At 38.9% G+C, this 17,219-nt stretch overlaps 1 protein-coding gene across 13 annotated transcripts in view; it reads left to right on the top strand.

Moving 5' to 3' along the window:
• BCAS3 (BCAS3 microtubule associated cell migration factor) overlaps positions 1 to 17,219 on the top strand; it is a 510,082-nt gene that overhangs the window by 448,949 nt on the left and 43,914 nt on the right. The window contains exon 25 of one of the 13 annotated variants that reach the window (XM_075120691.1): positions 13,331 to 13,454. The exons of the other annotated variants lie outside the window; for them this stretch is intronic. Coding sequence (XP_074976792.1) covers positions 13,331 to 13,401 — 71 coding nt within the window. The 3' untranslated portion in view covers positions 13,402 to 13,454. Of the gene's footprint in view, positions 1 to 13,330; positions 13,455 to 17,219 lie in introns of those variants that run through there. 13 annotated transcript variants of the gene reach the window in all.

Raw genomic sequence — 17,219 nt, 5'->3', positions numbered from 1 at the left:
TTGGCAGTCTCAACAGAGAGGCTATGGAGAAGCAACTGTGAGGTCTGCTGCTTGATAGATTGATTGGTGTTCCATTTGATGTTGCTGTGCCTTGTCTTAAGCAGAGAGAGAGTAGGGAAGATGAAGAGACGGGAGTGGATCTGTGGGGAGGAAGGCAAGATTAAGGTCATGGGGTCCCCCAAGAATAATTTTCCTGGGGTATTTGTTATAACTTCACAAAGCAGGGCTTGTTCACTAATTAGTACAAAAACATAACTAAAAAATCAACCACATGTTTCTAGAAGTGCAGTTGCGCTAGATACCTGCATTTCACAAGCCTGCAGTCTCATGCTTCCAAATGCCCTTGAAGTGTGCAGATATCCATTCGAACCTTCCATATCTTGTTTCTTACTTTCCAATATATGCACCCAATGTTGTCTTTCTTCATTGTAGAGTGTCACTGCACAAACAGTTTGCGCGAAATCAAAAGGTCTGCAAGACAAAGCCAAGTGATTCTATCTTACCAAGCCTTGTATATGAAATGCATAAATAATATGCTTATTAAACACTTTAGGGTGTTTTGCATTTTTCATTTTAAAAAACTTTTATTTAGAGAAATATAATAATATATGGTGCTATTCCCTCCCCAGCAGTCACAAAGACAGGATTATGGGACAAAGGTATTATCATCATGTTCTTCAGTGCTGGAACACAGGAATATTTCCAGTCAGGGTCATTACATTGGGCTCATTTCCTGAATATCTGCAGTTCATGTTCCTTAGAATTAAATTAAAGAGACATTCTTAGGTTAGAGATGACCAGTTTTTAGATTTTTTTAGTCTAAAGAACTAGAAAACAGTATTGTAACACTTCATGAAATTTTTCCTGTCTCTCACTTAAAATGAATTCAGTGAAAACAAGCTTATTTGCTGGATGGAAACACTCCCCTGGAATGTGTGGAGCCCGAACATTGCAGCTTTGTACTACAGTTTGAGGAAATGAATCAGACTAGAAACACTAGTGAAACTGATTAGTCTATTTTAATTGTCCAAACTGTGAATGAACTACTAAAAATGAAGAGCAAATTGTAAAAAGTATATTTGATTTTTTAATAACTGAAAGTGACTCATGATTTAAAAAAATATATTTTTAATCTGACCATATCCCTAAATTTGAAATAAAGAGATGTCTCCTGCATCCTTATAGAATTAATTTTTGATGTAAGAATCAGGTGGAGAAGTTGTCTCATTTTCATAAATTCCCCCCTGCTCCTTTTCCTTATTGGGAGCCATAAAAATAGTGAAAAAACAAACGCTTTGCTTCCTGGCTGACTTCTTTTAAAAATTGTTTAGCCACATGCCCAAGCCTGTTCTTTAAAATCATTGACTAGAATAGACCCCTAAGGTATCTATCAATGTGAGTTACTTTGTCACTTGGATTTCTTTTAGTAGTAATTATTCGACCAATGTAAATAAGATTGTCTCAGTAAGAGGTGTTTGTTTATATATGATGATTATTAGTGTCGTTTCTTGTTTGGTTAACCTCTTCCGTGCTAAAGCTGTTTGCAGCAATCTCCTGTCCTGCAGGGATTTTATGATTTGAGAACTTATGATATTGCATTTCAAAACACAAAACATGCATTTCCTTGGGGTTACCATAGGCATCTAATGGTTAACTTAAGCACACTCTGGAGTTTTCCTACTTAATAAGGTTTTGTTGGTATCTATTCATATTATGACAGAATTCACCTCAGAGCATAAACAAATCCAAATATGTAATCACGTGAAATGCATCTAGACTCCTTTTAAACCTTTGGTTATACTATTTAGATCATATCAGTGCTCAGATACCAAGGTGACAGGCGTCTTATAAATACCTATAATACAGCACATACTCTCCCAGCAGCAGAAAAATAAACTGTGAGATGCTGGAATCAACATGACGAAACCTTTCCTAAAGTACCAGGAGTAACATTATATTTGAATCTTCAACCATTATACAGCAATTTGAGGCCTGTGAGCCAAATGTACATTTCATAATTGGAACAAAGATGACAGTACATAGATACAAACATAACTTCAGAAAAGCTAAATGATGCCCTAGAAGAACAGTCTTGTGGTTAAGGAACTGGGTGAGGCTGCAGGAGATGTAGGTTTTAATCCTAGCTCAGCCGCAAGCTTCTTGGGTGATTTGGGGTGTGTAACTTAACCTCCATGTGTTTCAGTTTTTTCATTTGTAAAGAGATAACACTGCTACCTCACAGGCATGCTTTGAGGATAAATCCATTGTTGGTGGTGAGGTGTATACTCAGATATTATGTTGGTGAGCCCCATAATAAGCCCAAAAGTGCAACTCTGCCAAATGGGTGTGTTTTCTAAAGAGTCAGAATTGCAGTCTTGGACATGTATAGTTTTGTCCCTCTCTCTCCAAACATTTGTAAAAATGAACACGCTTCTGCCTCACACAGTATGTCAGACAGAGAGAGCCCATGTGGACTTTATCTTGCTTGAAATATGTTAAAAACAAACAATGAAAAAAATCTATAGTATATGAAGCCATCCTGGTTTTGTCTGCTGCCTTTATAGAGCTGTCTGAGTAATTTATTGGACTTAGACTGGTGCTTTCCCAGTTGCATCCTCTCCAGCCAGCCAGATAGTTGTTGTTTACTTTCATGAGTTAGCATTGTCCTTTCCCCATGCTGCTGCCTTCAGGTGGACAGTACAATGTTTCCTTAGGATTCTGTGGAAGAGTGGCTTATTTCAAAGCACCCCCATCCAGAAAGAGACATTTCTCCGTGAACTGCAGTAAGCTGGCTGGTCCTATGGAAGTAGATCTACTCCTGGTTTCCAGTTAAGTAACTGCTGTAGGGATGTTATGTGGTCACTAGTGGGAGGCAAGGTGGTCAGTCCAATTGGGAATGGAAGGAAGGCAGTCTCTATGATGATATAAGTGTGGAGAATTGTTCATTAATCAGTCTCACTATTAAGATCTGATCCATGCGGCGAACCCTGCGAAGGTACAGCACAGACAGTAAGCATGCAGGCTCTCCTGTTTCAGGCAGGAGAGAGAGCATATTCTTCTTTGGTTTAGGAGGAAGCATTTTTATGTCATTATACCCTTCAGTCATTGCCATACTTTTCTCTCTTTCAACTTCAAGCAGGTCCGCGCATTCAGATAGGAAGCTGGAAATTAAACACATTTGGATGTCCAAAAATGATAACAGACTTTTATTTGCTGTTTTTGGTATACAACAAAAGCTTTGTACCTTGCTAATTGAACATGTGGACTCTCAGTTACATGTTTCCTTAGCGAACTCTACTTTTCCATGTGCCATCATATGATTCCAATATTTGATCTGTCAGCTCAAGCATGTGTTTGTTGTAATCTAGTACACGTGTAGGCTTGTTTTTGTGTGTGTCCTGACCTCCAGTGAGAACTGCAGTTATGCTTCCATTATGGATAGTGGTGAGGAGTTACACATCCTTTTCATCAGTGTTTTTAGCCAGTGGCAGTTCCTCACAGGGCAGGTCACTGATTTTGCCAAGCATCGGGAAGGTCATTGTTTAGGGTAGCTGGTTCTGTTTGCATTATGGTACAAGATGCTTTTTTTTTTCAGTAAAATAGAGAGTCCTAGGTATAAAAGAATACATACCACAAATAGAAAATGTCCAGACAAATGAAATCTGTAGCCTCACTAGGAGAAGCTTGGGCCCACTGTTTTCTAATTTTGAACTAACTTCCCTTAAGTTTCAGTCCTCTCCAATATAGTTGCTAGTCCTCTCAAATATACAGACTATGCACAAGACAAACCTTGCAAGGTACGGTTATATACCAGGATCGCTTCAACCATCACTGAAATGCAGCCTTCTCTAGTGCAGGAGGCAGCAGATTCAAAGGGTGCACAGCAACATTGATACACAACAGACAGTGAAAAATGCTCTCTCGAGCTGAGACAATTGAGACATTTTAGGTTGACAAGTCAGAAACACCCGGTGGGTGCTTGACCCCCACAGTACACACATCCTGTGGGAATATGCTATTTAAAATACTACCCCTCTTGATCAGCATGAAAGACTCAGCAGCAGAATTGTGCATGCCTGTGGAATTCACTTAGTTATTTAAAACTACAGTTCTAATTATTCCCATGCTTCATCATGATTCGATTAGCTGAAAACATGTAGGGAGCTATCAAAGTGAGGTACAGTTCATAGCTAAGAAACAAGTGTCAATGGTAAAATAACTAGGGTCCATACCAGTGTCAACTGCCGCATTGAACTATTACTTGTGGTTGAGTGTTGTTGGAAGCGATCCAATGGCAAAGGAGTTTTGATCACAGAAAGACTTATCACTTGCTCAGTCTCAAAAGACCTGATTAGTGGAGTGATAGTAAGCACCATTTTATAGTGTTCTCCTGGGCATGTGACAACATGAAGGTGCAAAAGGGCTAAACTACTGCATTATCTCACACTCACTTCCACTGTCCGTTCCTGTGTACCAATAACGCTTCCCAGCTATGGTGATTGTCCTTCTTGCAGTAAATATTGGAACAAATTCATTATACGTTGCTTATATTTATCATCAAAGTATTTATTTACAATTATTATTGTTATTTTATTTTGCAAGAAGGGTGACGGTTCCTTTCTGACTAACAGTGAGGTGGTGAGATCAAGAAGCCATGTGCAATACGGCACAGCTGGTGACTTTTCTGTGTCACTGTTACAACACAGTTGTATGACTGCAGTAAAATTACTAATTTTCATACCTGCGAGAAGTGCTGAGGCTAATTATCTCTGTGAATACACAGTTGTCTTTTACGTGGTTGAAAAATAAAAATACTATCCTTCATGCGTCTATTCTGTACCGTTCTTGACGTGCAGTTCAGGGCAGTTTTGTCTGTCTGTGGGCCCCCATCTCTTCCTCCTGAGCATCATATGCAGCCCCACATACAATTTTCAACAATGTGGGATTGCATTTTAAGCCCTTCCTAACCAACGGAGGAATGATCTCCAATGTTGGAATTGTTTTAACAAAATGCATTTAAAATTATTATTCATAAATGCACATCTTATGGCTTCATTGGTTTCACTTCTTTCTTTTACAGTCCTATAAATTGCATGCAGAACTCAGAGGCCTTATTTCTCAAATAAATGTTTTGCAGCCGCCATAAATTATCTTTCTTGCATTCATAATGAAAAAAAATTCAACCGTTTGATGTTTTATATCCTCTTCCCTAAAATGTAAAATATGGTAGTTGGAGCCAGATTTTATCTCATTTGAAAATAAAAGAAGGTTCGTTTCCTACTAATTTTTCTCAGAGTCCTATGTTTAGAATTGTCGTGAAATGCTGCCCCAGCTGCTAACTAACCGCGGTATTATAATAAATGTTGCATTATCTGAGCATTTGTATTTGAATTATAACAGTTTTAATGGTTATCATAAAATGAGTTAACATAACCTGAGGCGTTTTCTTTAATGTGAGTTATTTTTCATCTCTTTCCACACACCCTAAGTCCCTGCCTTTAAACGTTGCGCTGTTGAACTTTGTGTGTGTTAAACCTACATGGGTCCTGCCCCGGCATTGCTGTCCTGGAAACAGGCCTTGCTAAACTCCCAGCTCACTGGTTTGCAAAGCAAACTTCAGCCTTGTACTATTTACCTTGGCAAATGCCCGACCAGATTGATGATCTGTAAAGTGGATTTGTTATTTGGCTGTTTTCTTTGGCAGCTCTTAAAAGCAGTTTGCTGATTACAGTCCCAGATGTCATTGCATACATTACTGTTCACTATAAGTTTCTTTTAAAGTTTTAATTTCAACTACAAATACCATTAAGCTTTTTGCACCTCTCTGTCTTTAACTCATGGATATTGACTATCGAGAGCAGACAGCCTTGATTTCTTTATATTTCCCTAATATTATCTTTGTCGGCCTCCTCCAGCATCTCCGTAGTACTAGCAGCCAGGAGGAGAAATACAGGCTTTCCAACAAGTTCCATTCTGTATCTTCCTAAGGCACCAGCCCTTTGAAATCAGTGACATACTGGCTCGCTTTTCTAATAGCAGGTAACCTTGAAACTTGACTTACTGTCTTTGTAAGTTCTCGTGTTTAAACGGCCAAATATCTAAAGCCGTGGTGCTGAGAAAATTAGCAGCATCATTAAGTGAGGCCAGCATTATTCAATATTCCTATCTGTTACTACCATAGAGAGAGAGAGAGAGAGAGATACCGTGTCTTCAAAGCTAACTTTTTGTGTGTTATATATAGTATCCCTAGGCTATTAACTTGTGTACTAAGAGTTTTCAAACCTTAGAAGCAGTTTAGTAAATTGACAAGATACAGACCCAGAATTCAGTTTGTTTCTAGCTAAGAGCTTTGTCTGTGATGGTTCCAAATACCTCCCTGCCCTCCTATCAGAAATTCTCCTTTTTACAAGCCTGTATGTTCTGCCCCTGGGGGTGTCAACATTGCTGTGGTTTTCTCTCCAGCAGTACACTGACAATGCTACCTGGGCCACTTAGTGGCTCCCTTCTTTGTTCTAGCTTCCCACAAGACGCCAGGCTTTGTATGCAGAAGGATTAAAGGCGAGGAATACCTGTATGTTTTATCTCCCTGGTGCCTCAGTGTAGTTTTCCCTCTTGATGTACAATGAAAGACATAAAAAGCTTTGCTTTCTGTTTGTTATTTACCTAGCTCTGCAAGCATTACAGGAACTGCTTCTAAAAGAAACAAAATGGAACAAGCCTCCGTGCAGTGCTGAATATGTTCCATGGTGTGATTTGGACAAGTGGTTCTTTAGTGCTGGATTCGAACAGTTAAACCTTTGTTGGTGGACAAGAGCAGCTTTTTGGGGGTTGGGGGGTGGAGGTACTTTCAGCTTTGAAATATTGAAGTTGAAGAAGCTAATTCACTTTAAGTAAGTTTACTTTCTGAGGGGAAGATGTCATTGTAGTATTTTTGGCCACTGCTCCAAAATTCCTCTAACCCTGTTCTATAATAAGCAAATTGAGCAGATTAAAGATACATTACGCTGCCAAATGGTTTTTCTGAACTGTTCAAAACTACCCAGGGTGACATTTTTTTTTTCCTGTTGAAAAGGTTGTGTGGGCTTTGTGAGCTGCTAGGCTACTTTTAGCACTTCCTGTTTTATTGTGTTTGAAGTATCTTTGTGGTGACCTGTTGGGGTAGGATTCTTCCATATGGAAATGTTTCTTCAACTTTTTAATCATTTCTTTAAAAAAAAAAAAAAAAAAAAAAAGATTTTCAATCCGATTTGCAGATGTCTCTGGTTTTGTTTGCAGAGAGCTACTCCAACTGACTACGGTATTCCAGAAATATTAGTCACGAAGAAATGGTCAGATAAAGTTTCAAAGAGTGTGTCCACATATTTGTACTTTTAATTGTGTCTGATACAGTTAAAGTGGGTGTTCACTAGAGGTCCATTCACTGTTCGTATGTTTAACGTTTTTCATTTCCAGGCCAGGAGAAGAAGTTCCTTTCACTAAGTACATTTGAAGTCTTGGGATGAAATCCTGGCTCCATTTAAGTCAATGGCTAAACTCCTGTTGATTTCACTGAAGCCTGTATTTTTACGGTTTGGGCCAAACTCATCTCTGGTGTAGCTTCACTGAAGTCAGTGAAATTAGAATAAGGACCAGTTTTGCCCTTTGTCTTCCTGGAGAAATTTTTTTCGGTATTTACATTTGAAGGACTAATGAGATGCGTGTTTATTTTAAAATCCAAAGAACCAAATTCTGCATTCATTTAAACCAGTGTATATCTTCATTACAGTTACCTTGGATTTACAGTGTTGTAACTGACAGCAGAATTTGGAACACAGTATTCACATTATAGCTACATCCTGTTCCCTATTAGTTTTGACATCAACATCTGAATTTCAGATTTCTTCTTGTTTGGGTTTAATTACTCAATCGGTATATTCAAGAGACAGCTTGGGACCTCTTTGCAATAGTTTACCCTTGCTTAGGTTGCAAGGCCAAAAGTTGGCATCTGCATTAACAGCCCTGAACCAGCACATATTTTGGTTGGTGGAATACAGTGTGTGTCATTATGCAAACAGCTGGTGTTGTCTATCAGACGTGTCCAAGACTTTCCCCCGATCATATCCTCCACATTTTAACCATAAGAAAACTGTCTTTGACAGTATTTTTGAGCCCACATGTGAATACCACATGTTGAGGTTTCATGTCTACAGTTTCACTCCTAATTAAGTGTGGATATAAGTACTGGGTACCTTGTTGCTCTTAGCAACTCGCCACAAACATCTAGTTTCCACTTCCTTTGTCCTGAATCAGTTATTTATATGAGAGTGGTAGGTGGACTTGGTTGTTTTAAGTCTGTGGGATTATCATATTTCTGTATGCCACATTTGGTCTAAAGTCCTTGAGAAATTTGCTCTATCAGCTATTGCTAGAGTGTTATGGGTAAAATTCCCTCCTGTCCAGAGGTCTAGCCCAAGGCCTGTTCACAACTAAAGTGCTATTTAAGCCATCAAAATGAAACTTAAGTGGTATGTAGGCTCTGTGCTGGCTCTCTGCTCTGCACAGAGGTGAATATCACCATTTGTGAAGAGTGGCATTTCCAGTTTGGTTTTGCCCATTGTAAGGCACATTTCTAATACATGTGTGTTAATGCTTTTAAAAGCAGCTCTGAGTAACTTTCTTTTGGAGAAAGAAAAGGAGTACTTGTAGCACCTTAGAGACTACCTTTTCTTTTTGCGAATACAGACTAACACGGCTGTTACTCTGAAACCTTTCTTTTGGAGATTTGTTAGAGCACCATGACCTTTAGCACAGTGCCCCCGTAAGACATAGGGTGACAGTTCTGAAGTTTCTTACTGAGGGCAGAAAACTATAACAGGCCTTGAGGAAGTGTGAGAATGAGACGTGTGACTTCTGTAAGTGAAAAGGCAATGGACCATAATTCATGTCCAGGGAAGTGGCCATGCCTTAATGATCTGAGAAGCCATCAGTAATCCCTGACCGTTCACTCAGATGGGGGAGTTGACGCAGCTTTAGTGGAGTCATCTCCTGTTATTCCCCTGCTCTTGCCTGCTTGGAAGAAACACATGGACTTGTGGTTAAAGATGGATATGGTGAAGAAACAGTCCTCTGGAGAGAGGACCCTGAAAGAGGACCAAATGTTGAGACTGACCACACTTGACCAGAATTGGACAGTGCATTTGGGGTGCAAGATCTGTGATCCCCCGATTTTGCTAGGAAGATCTCTAGGGAGGTCCTATGAGGCATCCCCAACTAGAATTGCAACCTTAAAAGACGGGGTACGTGAGGAATAAGTGTGTTCCCCCCTGGGTCCCCATGATGACCACTCCTAGACAGCAGACACTCCTACCTTTCATGGGCTAGTTTCAAGGAAAGAGGTGACAAAGACCAGCCAGCGTTCCAGAGGGTGATGCCCTCTAGCATGAGGTACTGAGCCAGAAGACATCGCCTGGGTTCCCCAGACTGCAGTGCCCGAATGATTCTGAAGATCCACGGACTAAGCAAGCCAAAGAGCAGATCCTGTTATCTTACATAGGTTTATCTTGTGAACTCTTTTGTAAGGTAGTTGTGGGAATGCTTGCAATTAACTAAATTAATTTTCCTAACCCATGAGGAAGGGAGGCAAGTGCTGGGAAGGGACTTAGCAACTGAAATTATAAGTAAATCTGACCCCAGATCACACGGTATCACTCTGGGTCTGTAAATGTGCTAGCATAAAGCATGCTGCCTGAAAGGGAAAACATGAGCTGTTAATCCCACTGCATTGAAGGTAAAGGGGTTAGCTGACAAGGAAGAAACTGAGCAAGTCATCCAAGTAGTGGTTCTCTAAAGCAAGGGCTAGGAAGGGAGCTACTTCTCCCTTTAAGAGTCCAAGGGTAATGTGTGTAGAAGGATTCATTTTGTATCCTGTTGGTTTCATGATTTGGTTATTGATTGTGTTGAGGCAGTGTTTTGATCAATTGTTGATTTCAGTCTATTTTCTTAAGTTATTGATTTAGGTTTATGCTACTGTTAATTACTTGGTCAATTCATCTAATTCCCATTATTACCTCCATTTCATTATAGCATTGTTTTAGGGAAGTATAATAAATTAGTTAGCTTTTATATTTGCTTGTCTATGTTTTCAATAAAAATTCATATATTGTACCTGCATTGGTTTCCAGTCATCAGCTGGCTATATGGTCCATAAAACCTACACAGGTGTATGAGGGCCATTGACATGCTTCTGAATTAAACCTCATTATTACTACACTATTTGTCGTTACTCATAAGTATTGGGACCATTTTTCTACATCTGCTCAAGCCTTTGATACTTTGACTCATATAAAAAATTAAAGACTTCCAGGCATGATGATTTGATAGTGGGCTTGTTTGAAAGACAGCTGGTGTTTTAGTTGATTCGGGGTGCTGGAACAATTTGTATAGTGGGGGTGCTGAGAGCCATTGAGCAAAACTGTAAACCCTGTATATAATGGAAATCACTTCAAGCCAGGGGGTGTGGTAGCACCCTCCACATCCTTAGTTCCAGCACCTGTGAGTTAATGGGCACAAAATAGGTATTGTATGGATGGAGAAACTGAGGCAAAGAGGGTATGTCTACACTGTAAAAAAAAAAAAACTCTGTGGCAACGAGTCTCAAAGCCCAGGTCTACAGATTCAGACTTGTGGGGCTCATGCTATGGCACTAAAAATAGCAGTGTAGACATCCCTGCTTGGGCTCTGAGACCCACCCTCCTTTGCCAGGTTTCAGAGTCCGTGTGGGAATGTCTGCACTGCTATTTTTAATGCAGTAGCACAAGCCTGCAAGCTCAAGTCTGTAGGCCTGAGATCTAAGAGTCGCTGCCTTGGTTTTGGGGTTGGGTTTTTTTGGTTTTTTTTTTTTTTTTTTTTTTGCAGTGTAGACATGCCCAGAAGAGTGACTTACCTGAGCTGTCACAGTGAGAAATAGAATGTGAGTTATTTTACTACATTCAATAATATTCAGAGGTAGCTTATGGGCAACAATTTTATCTTGAATGGTAATGGAATCATTTCAGTGTTGTTTGGATTGCGCTCAAGAGTGGTAGCCAGATATAACTTCTTCAGATATTTTTGTTGAATAATACTTTCCTTGATTCAGTTGACAAATGTAAATATTTAGATATGAGTTAAGATTCCCACCCGACCTTCAGAATTGAGAATGAATTATTATTCCTAGTGGACTTGTAGCTGTGTAACAAAACAGGACTTTTGCCTGCCTCTTGGTTTGTGCTTCAGGATTCCCTGGGGGACAAGGTGTTTCTAGCTCAATGACAATTCTCTGCTTTAAATATTTCACAGAAACAAATTTGTAGCTCTCATCACTCATCTTTTATGGCTTCCTTATAAACAGAAAATGGATATTTTAAACAGCTTATGCCAAAACGGTGCCCAAACTAGAGCATTTCTCAATAACTTAGTCAATGTTTTTGTTGCAGAAGCACAATAGCCAATTCTCTGTGAGGACATCTAAGGTGCCAAGATGTTAATTCTTTAACCTGGGGTAATATGTTATTTTTCTGCTCAACTGAGCCTGAGATTTAATAGGTCTTAGACATTTTCATTTTCACTTCACCCTTTGAATGCAATTTAATTAATTCTTGCATAATTACGGGGCTGATAAGCAGCTTCCTTACAAAGAGTAATATTTGTGTGTTTCCAGTGTGCTTGCAGATGCTTTCCTAAGATCAGTTATGATACAGAGCTCTGTAACAGCCTTACACAGGCTGAAAATGTGCTAAAGAAAACACTTACCATTGATATAGATGCATCTTTCACAGATTCAGGATCTGTCCTTAAATATCCTTCACATACACCACTTCCTGTATTTTCCCTCTTGGTATCTTTTTTCCCACCTTTTGGAGGTTGCTGAAACATAAGCATGTAAGTATTCCCAATTCTTTTCAGAGCAAGAAGATCTGATCTGTAGTATCAAATCCTCACAATAACTCGCTCCTTATTTGGGATGCCATTGCCTGACAGCTCCACAATTAGCACTTCCTGGCACCTAATGGAAGGCTTTTTTATAAAGTGTAAAAATGGTGTTGTGATCTGTTCCCAAACCCTGCTTCAAGTCATCAATGAACATGACCTGAGTAAGCAAAAAGGCTATCATTTTCCCCATTGCTTTGACATACCCTTTGAACTCTTTCTCCACATGTAAGAGCTTGTCTCCATGGGGACATCCAGGAAAGTTAATCCAAATTAACTAAAGGTGTGAAATTGAAGTGAATTAGCTAAACCGCATTCAACCACTGTGTGAACACCCTCATTCAGAATTAAAGTGGCATTAATTCGGTTTAGCTTAATTCACTTTGGAAGTGAATTAAACTAAACTGAATTATGGTCACTTCAATTCTGAAAAACAGCATTAACACATAGATTTAATGTGGTTTAACTATTCCACCTCAAATTCACACCTTTAGTTAATTCAGATTAATTTTCCTGGATGCCCCTGTCTAGACAAGCCTTACTAATATTCATAAACTTATTGTTTGTCATTATTATCAAATGTTGTACTGGTCGGACTAAGAGGACTTACTTCTTCTGTCTTTATCTGATAGTATAAAATGTCTATTTAAGGAATAGTAATATGTCCGTATTCACTGACTTAGAGGTCATTCTCTGTGCTTCTACACAAGCTCTGTTCATTGTACAGAACACTTGGTTCACTCAGGTGCTGTTCTCAATCTTGTCAATATATTTGCAGCTGCTTTCTGGGCCTCATCAAATGTCCCACTTCCTCCTTCTTTCCTTTCTTTAAGTGAGTCTCCAGCTGAGGCTGGAGTGACTTGGAATGGGGAAATACTTTACTTCACTTCTAATATCTTTTTTTTTATACTTTTGTGGTTCACTACTGAAATGATTGGTTTATGTTTAAACAGGCCTTCTCTCTGTTCCAGAAAACTGATATATTTGTTCCAGGTATCTCTGCACAGAATTTCTTTCCATATTGATCTTTCAGCAGAACACTAAAACATTTGGCAAGTGTCGTGTTACATTCTTTGATGCGATCCAGGTTTTGAAGAGCTTCCCCTTGGATAGCTTTCACTTTTTAGCTTGCCTACTATAGGAAATATTTTTACTTATTTTTACAGAATTCTTATAGCTGTGACATCATAATTAATATTTAGCTCTCTGACCTTTGTTGCCCAGTATCCAACACTCACTTAATCAGGGCTACAGACTCAGTATCATTAGAAACAAGATTTTTCCCGCCCATACGTTGTTCCAAGTGTGCATGTAGACATCTTTGTGTTTTACCACGATGCTACTTATGGTAAGACCATTGTTTGATCGGTGGTTTCTTCACCAGCCCAACAGATCATCACTCTTCTACCAGGAGCAAGACAATCCAAAGCTCTGGCAGGATCCAGTCTCACCTAAGAGGGATGCATGTCCTGCTTTAGAATTTTGGAATGTTCTGAAGAACTGAGAAGGTCTGTACTCTGCTTGTACCTGAGATTTATTTTCTTGCCTAGACAGATTTCTTTTCCGCACTAACTCCACCAGAAACTTCTGATTTACCCCACTGTTGTAAGTTCAAAGCAATTTAATTCTACTGTAAATCTGTCAGCAATGGTTTTTTGAAAAGAAAGATTTTGGTATATATACACACATGCTGTTTACGAAATTCCAACTCACTCAAACATGCTTGGCATCTCTCAACCATGAACTAATTCTTCCCATCCAGGATAATAAATTCCATGTTCCGATTCTCACATGTTGGACATAGGTTTTCATTATCAATGTTGTTCTTTCTCATAATGCGCTGAAGATTTTCCTTAGCTTTTTTGGCATGGAAGCTGGTATCTCCTCTTTTGACTCCTGAGCATTACTAGCAGCTTTACCCTCTTAAAATGTCTGCAAGATCTGACTTCAGCAGCAAACCTATTGTCAACAATACTAGAAGAACTGCAGCTATGATAATCCATTTTGTCCTAGAAAGCAGCATGACTATAATCATTACGCCATTTACAATGATTCAGTTAGTCATCTTCCTAGCTAAACTGTTAATCCATGGTTGCATCTTGGGTTTCATTGCTTCGCTGCTCACGGGAGAACACCTCTGTGGCATCAACACACAAATCATGGATTTAATTGGAAAAGAAAAACATATAGTAATTATAACAACCCACATCTTGTGGTTTCAGTTTATGTAAGACTAATAGATGTTTGAAATTATACATGAATGATGCACAACAACTTTAAAAGATCGTAAGACATTTCTCTTTGTTGAAATACTCATTACTACAAATGACATATCCATCTTCTCTCCTTGTCTGATTTCTTGAGAAATTTATTTTTCTAAATGATATGGACAAGATCATTCCAATAACATGTATGTTTAAAGATAGTGGACCAGATCTTTGACTGGTATAAATTGGCATATGCTAATTTACATAAGGTGAGGATCTGGCATACAGTAGTGGGGGTTTTCTGTGGTTTGTAGTCTAAGGATATAGACAGGTAAGATATAGATATAAGGTAAGGCAGTAATGAAAGGAGTCTACAGACCTCAAAGCCTGTAAAACAGTAGCTTTGCCAAATGAGTGTAAGGGCTAAGAAGCCTTAGCATAAGGAGTTAACCACAAGTAACTTTAGTTTATAACCTATCACAAGATAGAATGCTGTAATAAACAAGTATGAAATTACTGATAGGTAACTGCAGAATGCCCTAGCCTAGCTTTGGGTATTTTAGGATGATAACATCAGCAGATGTTCAGCCACAAGAATGCCATGGTAACCAGTTGATATATATTCTAAAAAGCTTGAGGTAAGTGATGTAATAACCTATGAGACGAGAGCATCCCAACATTCTTAGGGTGAGGAAGATTAAATATGGACAGAAGATAATGGAAATCCTTATAAATATTTCATGGTGGCCATGGAACCCTATGATAGAGCTAACCGCAGCCCATGCTGTTGACAGGGATCACCTGTCTCCCTGCCTATCGGTCTCCACATGAGATGGCGTGACTATGCAGATGCTCACATGCAGAACGTCTTGACCATTATGTATTATCTCTACCTACTTTGTCAGTTCAGAGTGTTTGTGATTTTGCTAATTGTGCTAGTAAAAATATTACAAATTCAAGGGGCCTCTCCTAAATGTGAGTCTCTCTCTCCTGCACATCAGGGTTCTCATTCTGATAACTCTAATAATTCTGGGTCTGATACTGAGGCAGAACCCTGCCAAACTATAGAACGTTAAATTGGGAATTCTAATCAATAGATCAGGCAACAAGATCTAGGGTCAGATCACAGCTAGCGTGAATCAGCATTTTTCTATTGGAGTACTATATACATGAGCTGAAGATCTGACCATTTAACTTTTCTTCTAAAAATATTTTGCACAATGTCCTTATTTTTCCAGTATAATCTGATGAGAGAAGACAGCAGAAATACACATATGATGATGTTAAAACAATGAATTACAATTGAAATATGTACCTGTAAAAATAAAGAACTATACATACACTTTATTAATATATTTCCCTTCCCTCTTAGTCACTGAGTAGCATTTGTTAGGTAAAACATTGTATAATTATATAAGTGGGCAACATAATCCCTGTATATTTTTTTAATTCACATTAATTCACTGAAGCTATATATTTAACCATAAAGGACCCTTTTTTTCTAATCCCAGTTTCCATTTGGAGTTATTATCCCAAATTACCCAGTGCAAACATGAGGCATGTAAAAGGGTAAATCTCCTGCCCTTTGAGTAGAGTCTTTTCTAAAGATGAGAGTGAGATGAGTTAAATGACTGAAAGCCTTAGGCCAGTACATGCCAGCTGCAATAATTTTTTCACTCAATCATCTCACCTTGCAATGCCACTCTGCCTTATACAGCCACCAGATGTCTGATGAATAATATAAGTGACAAGGGCAAAACCTCTTGAATATATTCAGAGGAAAACTTCAGACAGTGAGGACTGGTCTGTTGGCTCAAGACCAACTGGGTCTTGCTTATGCTCTCTATACCATACATGGTTGGAATGAAATACACAGTTAGACATGATTTGGTAGGAAATAGGTGCTTGATCCTTTAGGTTGCTGAGCACTCTGGTTCCAATCCAGCAACCACTTAAGCACACACTTAACTTTAAGCATATGTGTGCTGCCGTTGACGTCAGTGAGGCTATGCATATGCTTAAAAAAAAGCATGTGCTTGAATTCTTTGCTGAACTGGAGCCAGAAGGCTCACCATATATCAGGATCAAGCCCTAGATTAGGGGCTAGGTTCACAGCTGGTGTAACTCCACACTTAATCTCCAGTGCCTTCAGGATCTGGATACAGGATCTGGACAATTTATCTTTCATGATTCTGAAAACTATATAGACACTGTCCAAGTGAGCTCCTAGAATTGCAAGTAAATTGAATTTCTAGGGAGAACAGGGTATTGCACATAGGTAGTCTATGTTGAAGCTAAGGATTTCATTATCGGCAATATTGTCTAGTGATTGGAGAGCAAGAATGGGAATCAGAAAATCTTGATTCCGATCTTGGCTCCACTAGTGACTTGCTCCATGACCTTGGGCAAGTCACTTTAACTTTTTTATGGGCCAGATCCTCAGCTGGTGTAAATGGTCAAGCTTCATTTACTTCAGTGCCCATTGTCTATTTATACTAACGGAAGATGTGACCCTGTGTCTGTTTCCTATCTGTAAAACAGGGATAATCATACCTACCCAACTCGCTGATGTGTTGAAGCTTAATAAACAAGCCAGTTTCCAGTACCCTGACTGCTGTTGAATCGTACCTTCTGCCTTTAACTCCAGTTGAACTGCTTTTTGACTTTACCATTTTTCTAGTTTTGCATCAGAATCTGTCTCTTAATATTTGTGAAGCACTTTATTTGGAAGTTGTTGCTATAAGAGGCTGAGTGGGCAAAGGTTATTAGATACTTTTCTACCAAAATTACATTTTAACTCAATAAGGTTTGCTACAGAAGGTGTCAAAAAAAGGCCATTATCTCTCCATGGTTCCCGAGGAATAATCATTGTACAGCGTATGCTGATAGAATTTGTAGAATTCATGAAAATCTTTGCTATAAAAGGCTAAAAATATACTAGTTTCTGTTAAGCAAATGAAAACACTCACAGTGCTGCAAACTCTAGTGATGATTGTATGGCAATTGACTCAAGGAAATTGCTGCATGGGTTGGCTATAACGACGTTAGGCCACTCTTGTGACTTCT

This window comes from Caretta caretta, chromosome 17, assembly GCF_965140235.1.
Source record: "Caretta caretta isolate rCarCar2 chromosome 17, rCarCar1.hap1, whole genome shotgun sequence".
NCBI lineage: Eukaryota > Metazoa > Chordata > Testudines > Cheloniidae > Caretta > Caretta caretta.
Note: the sequence above shows the minus strand (reverse complement) of the source record. Positions and strands in the feature narration are given on the sequence as shown.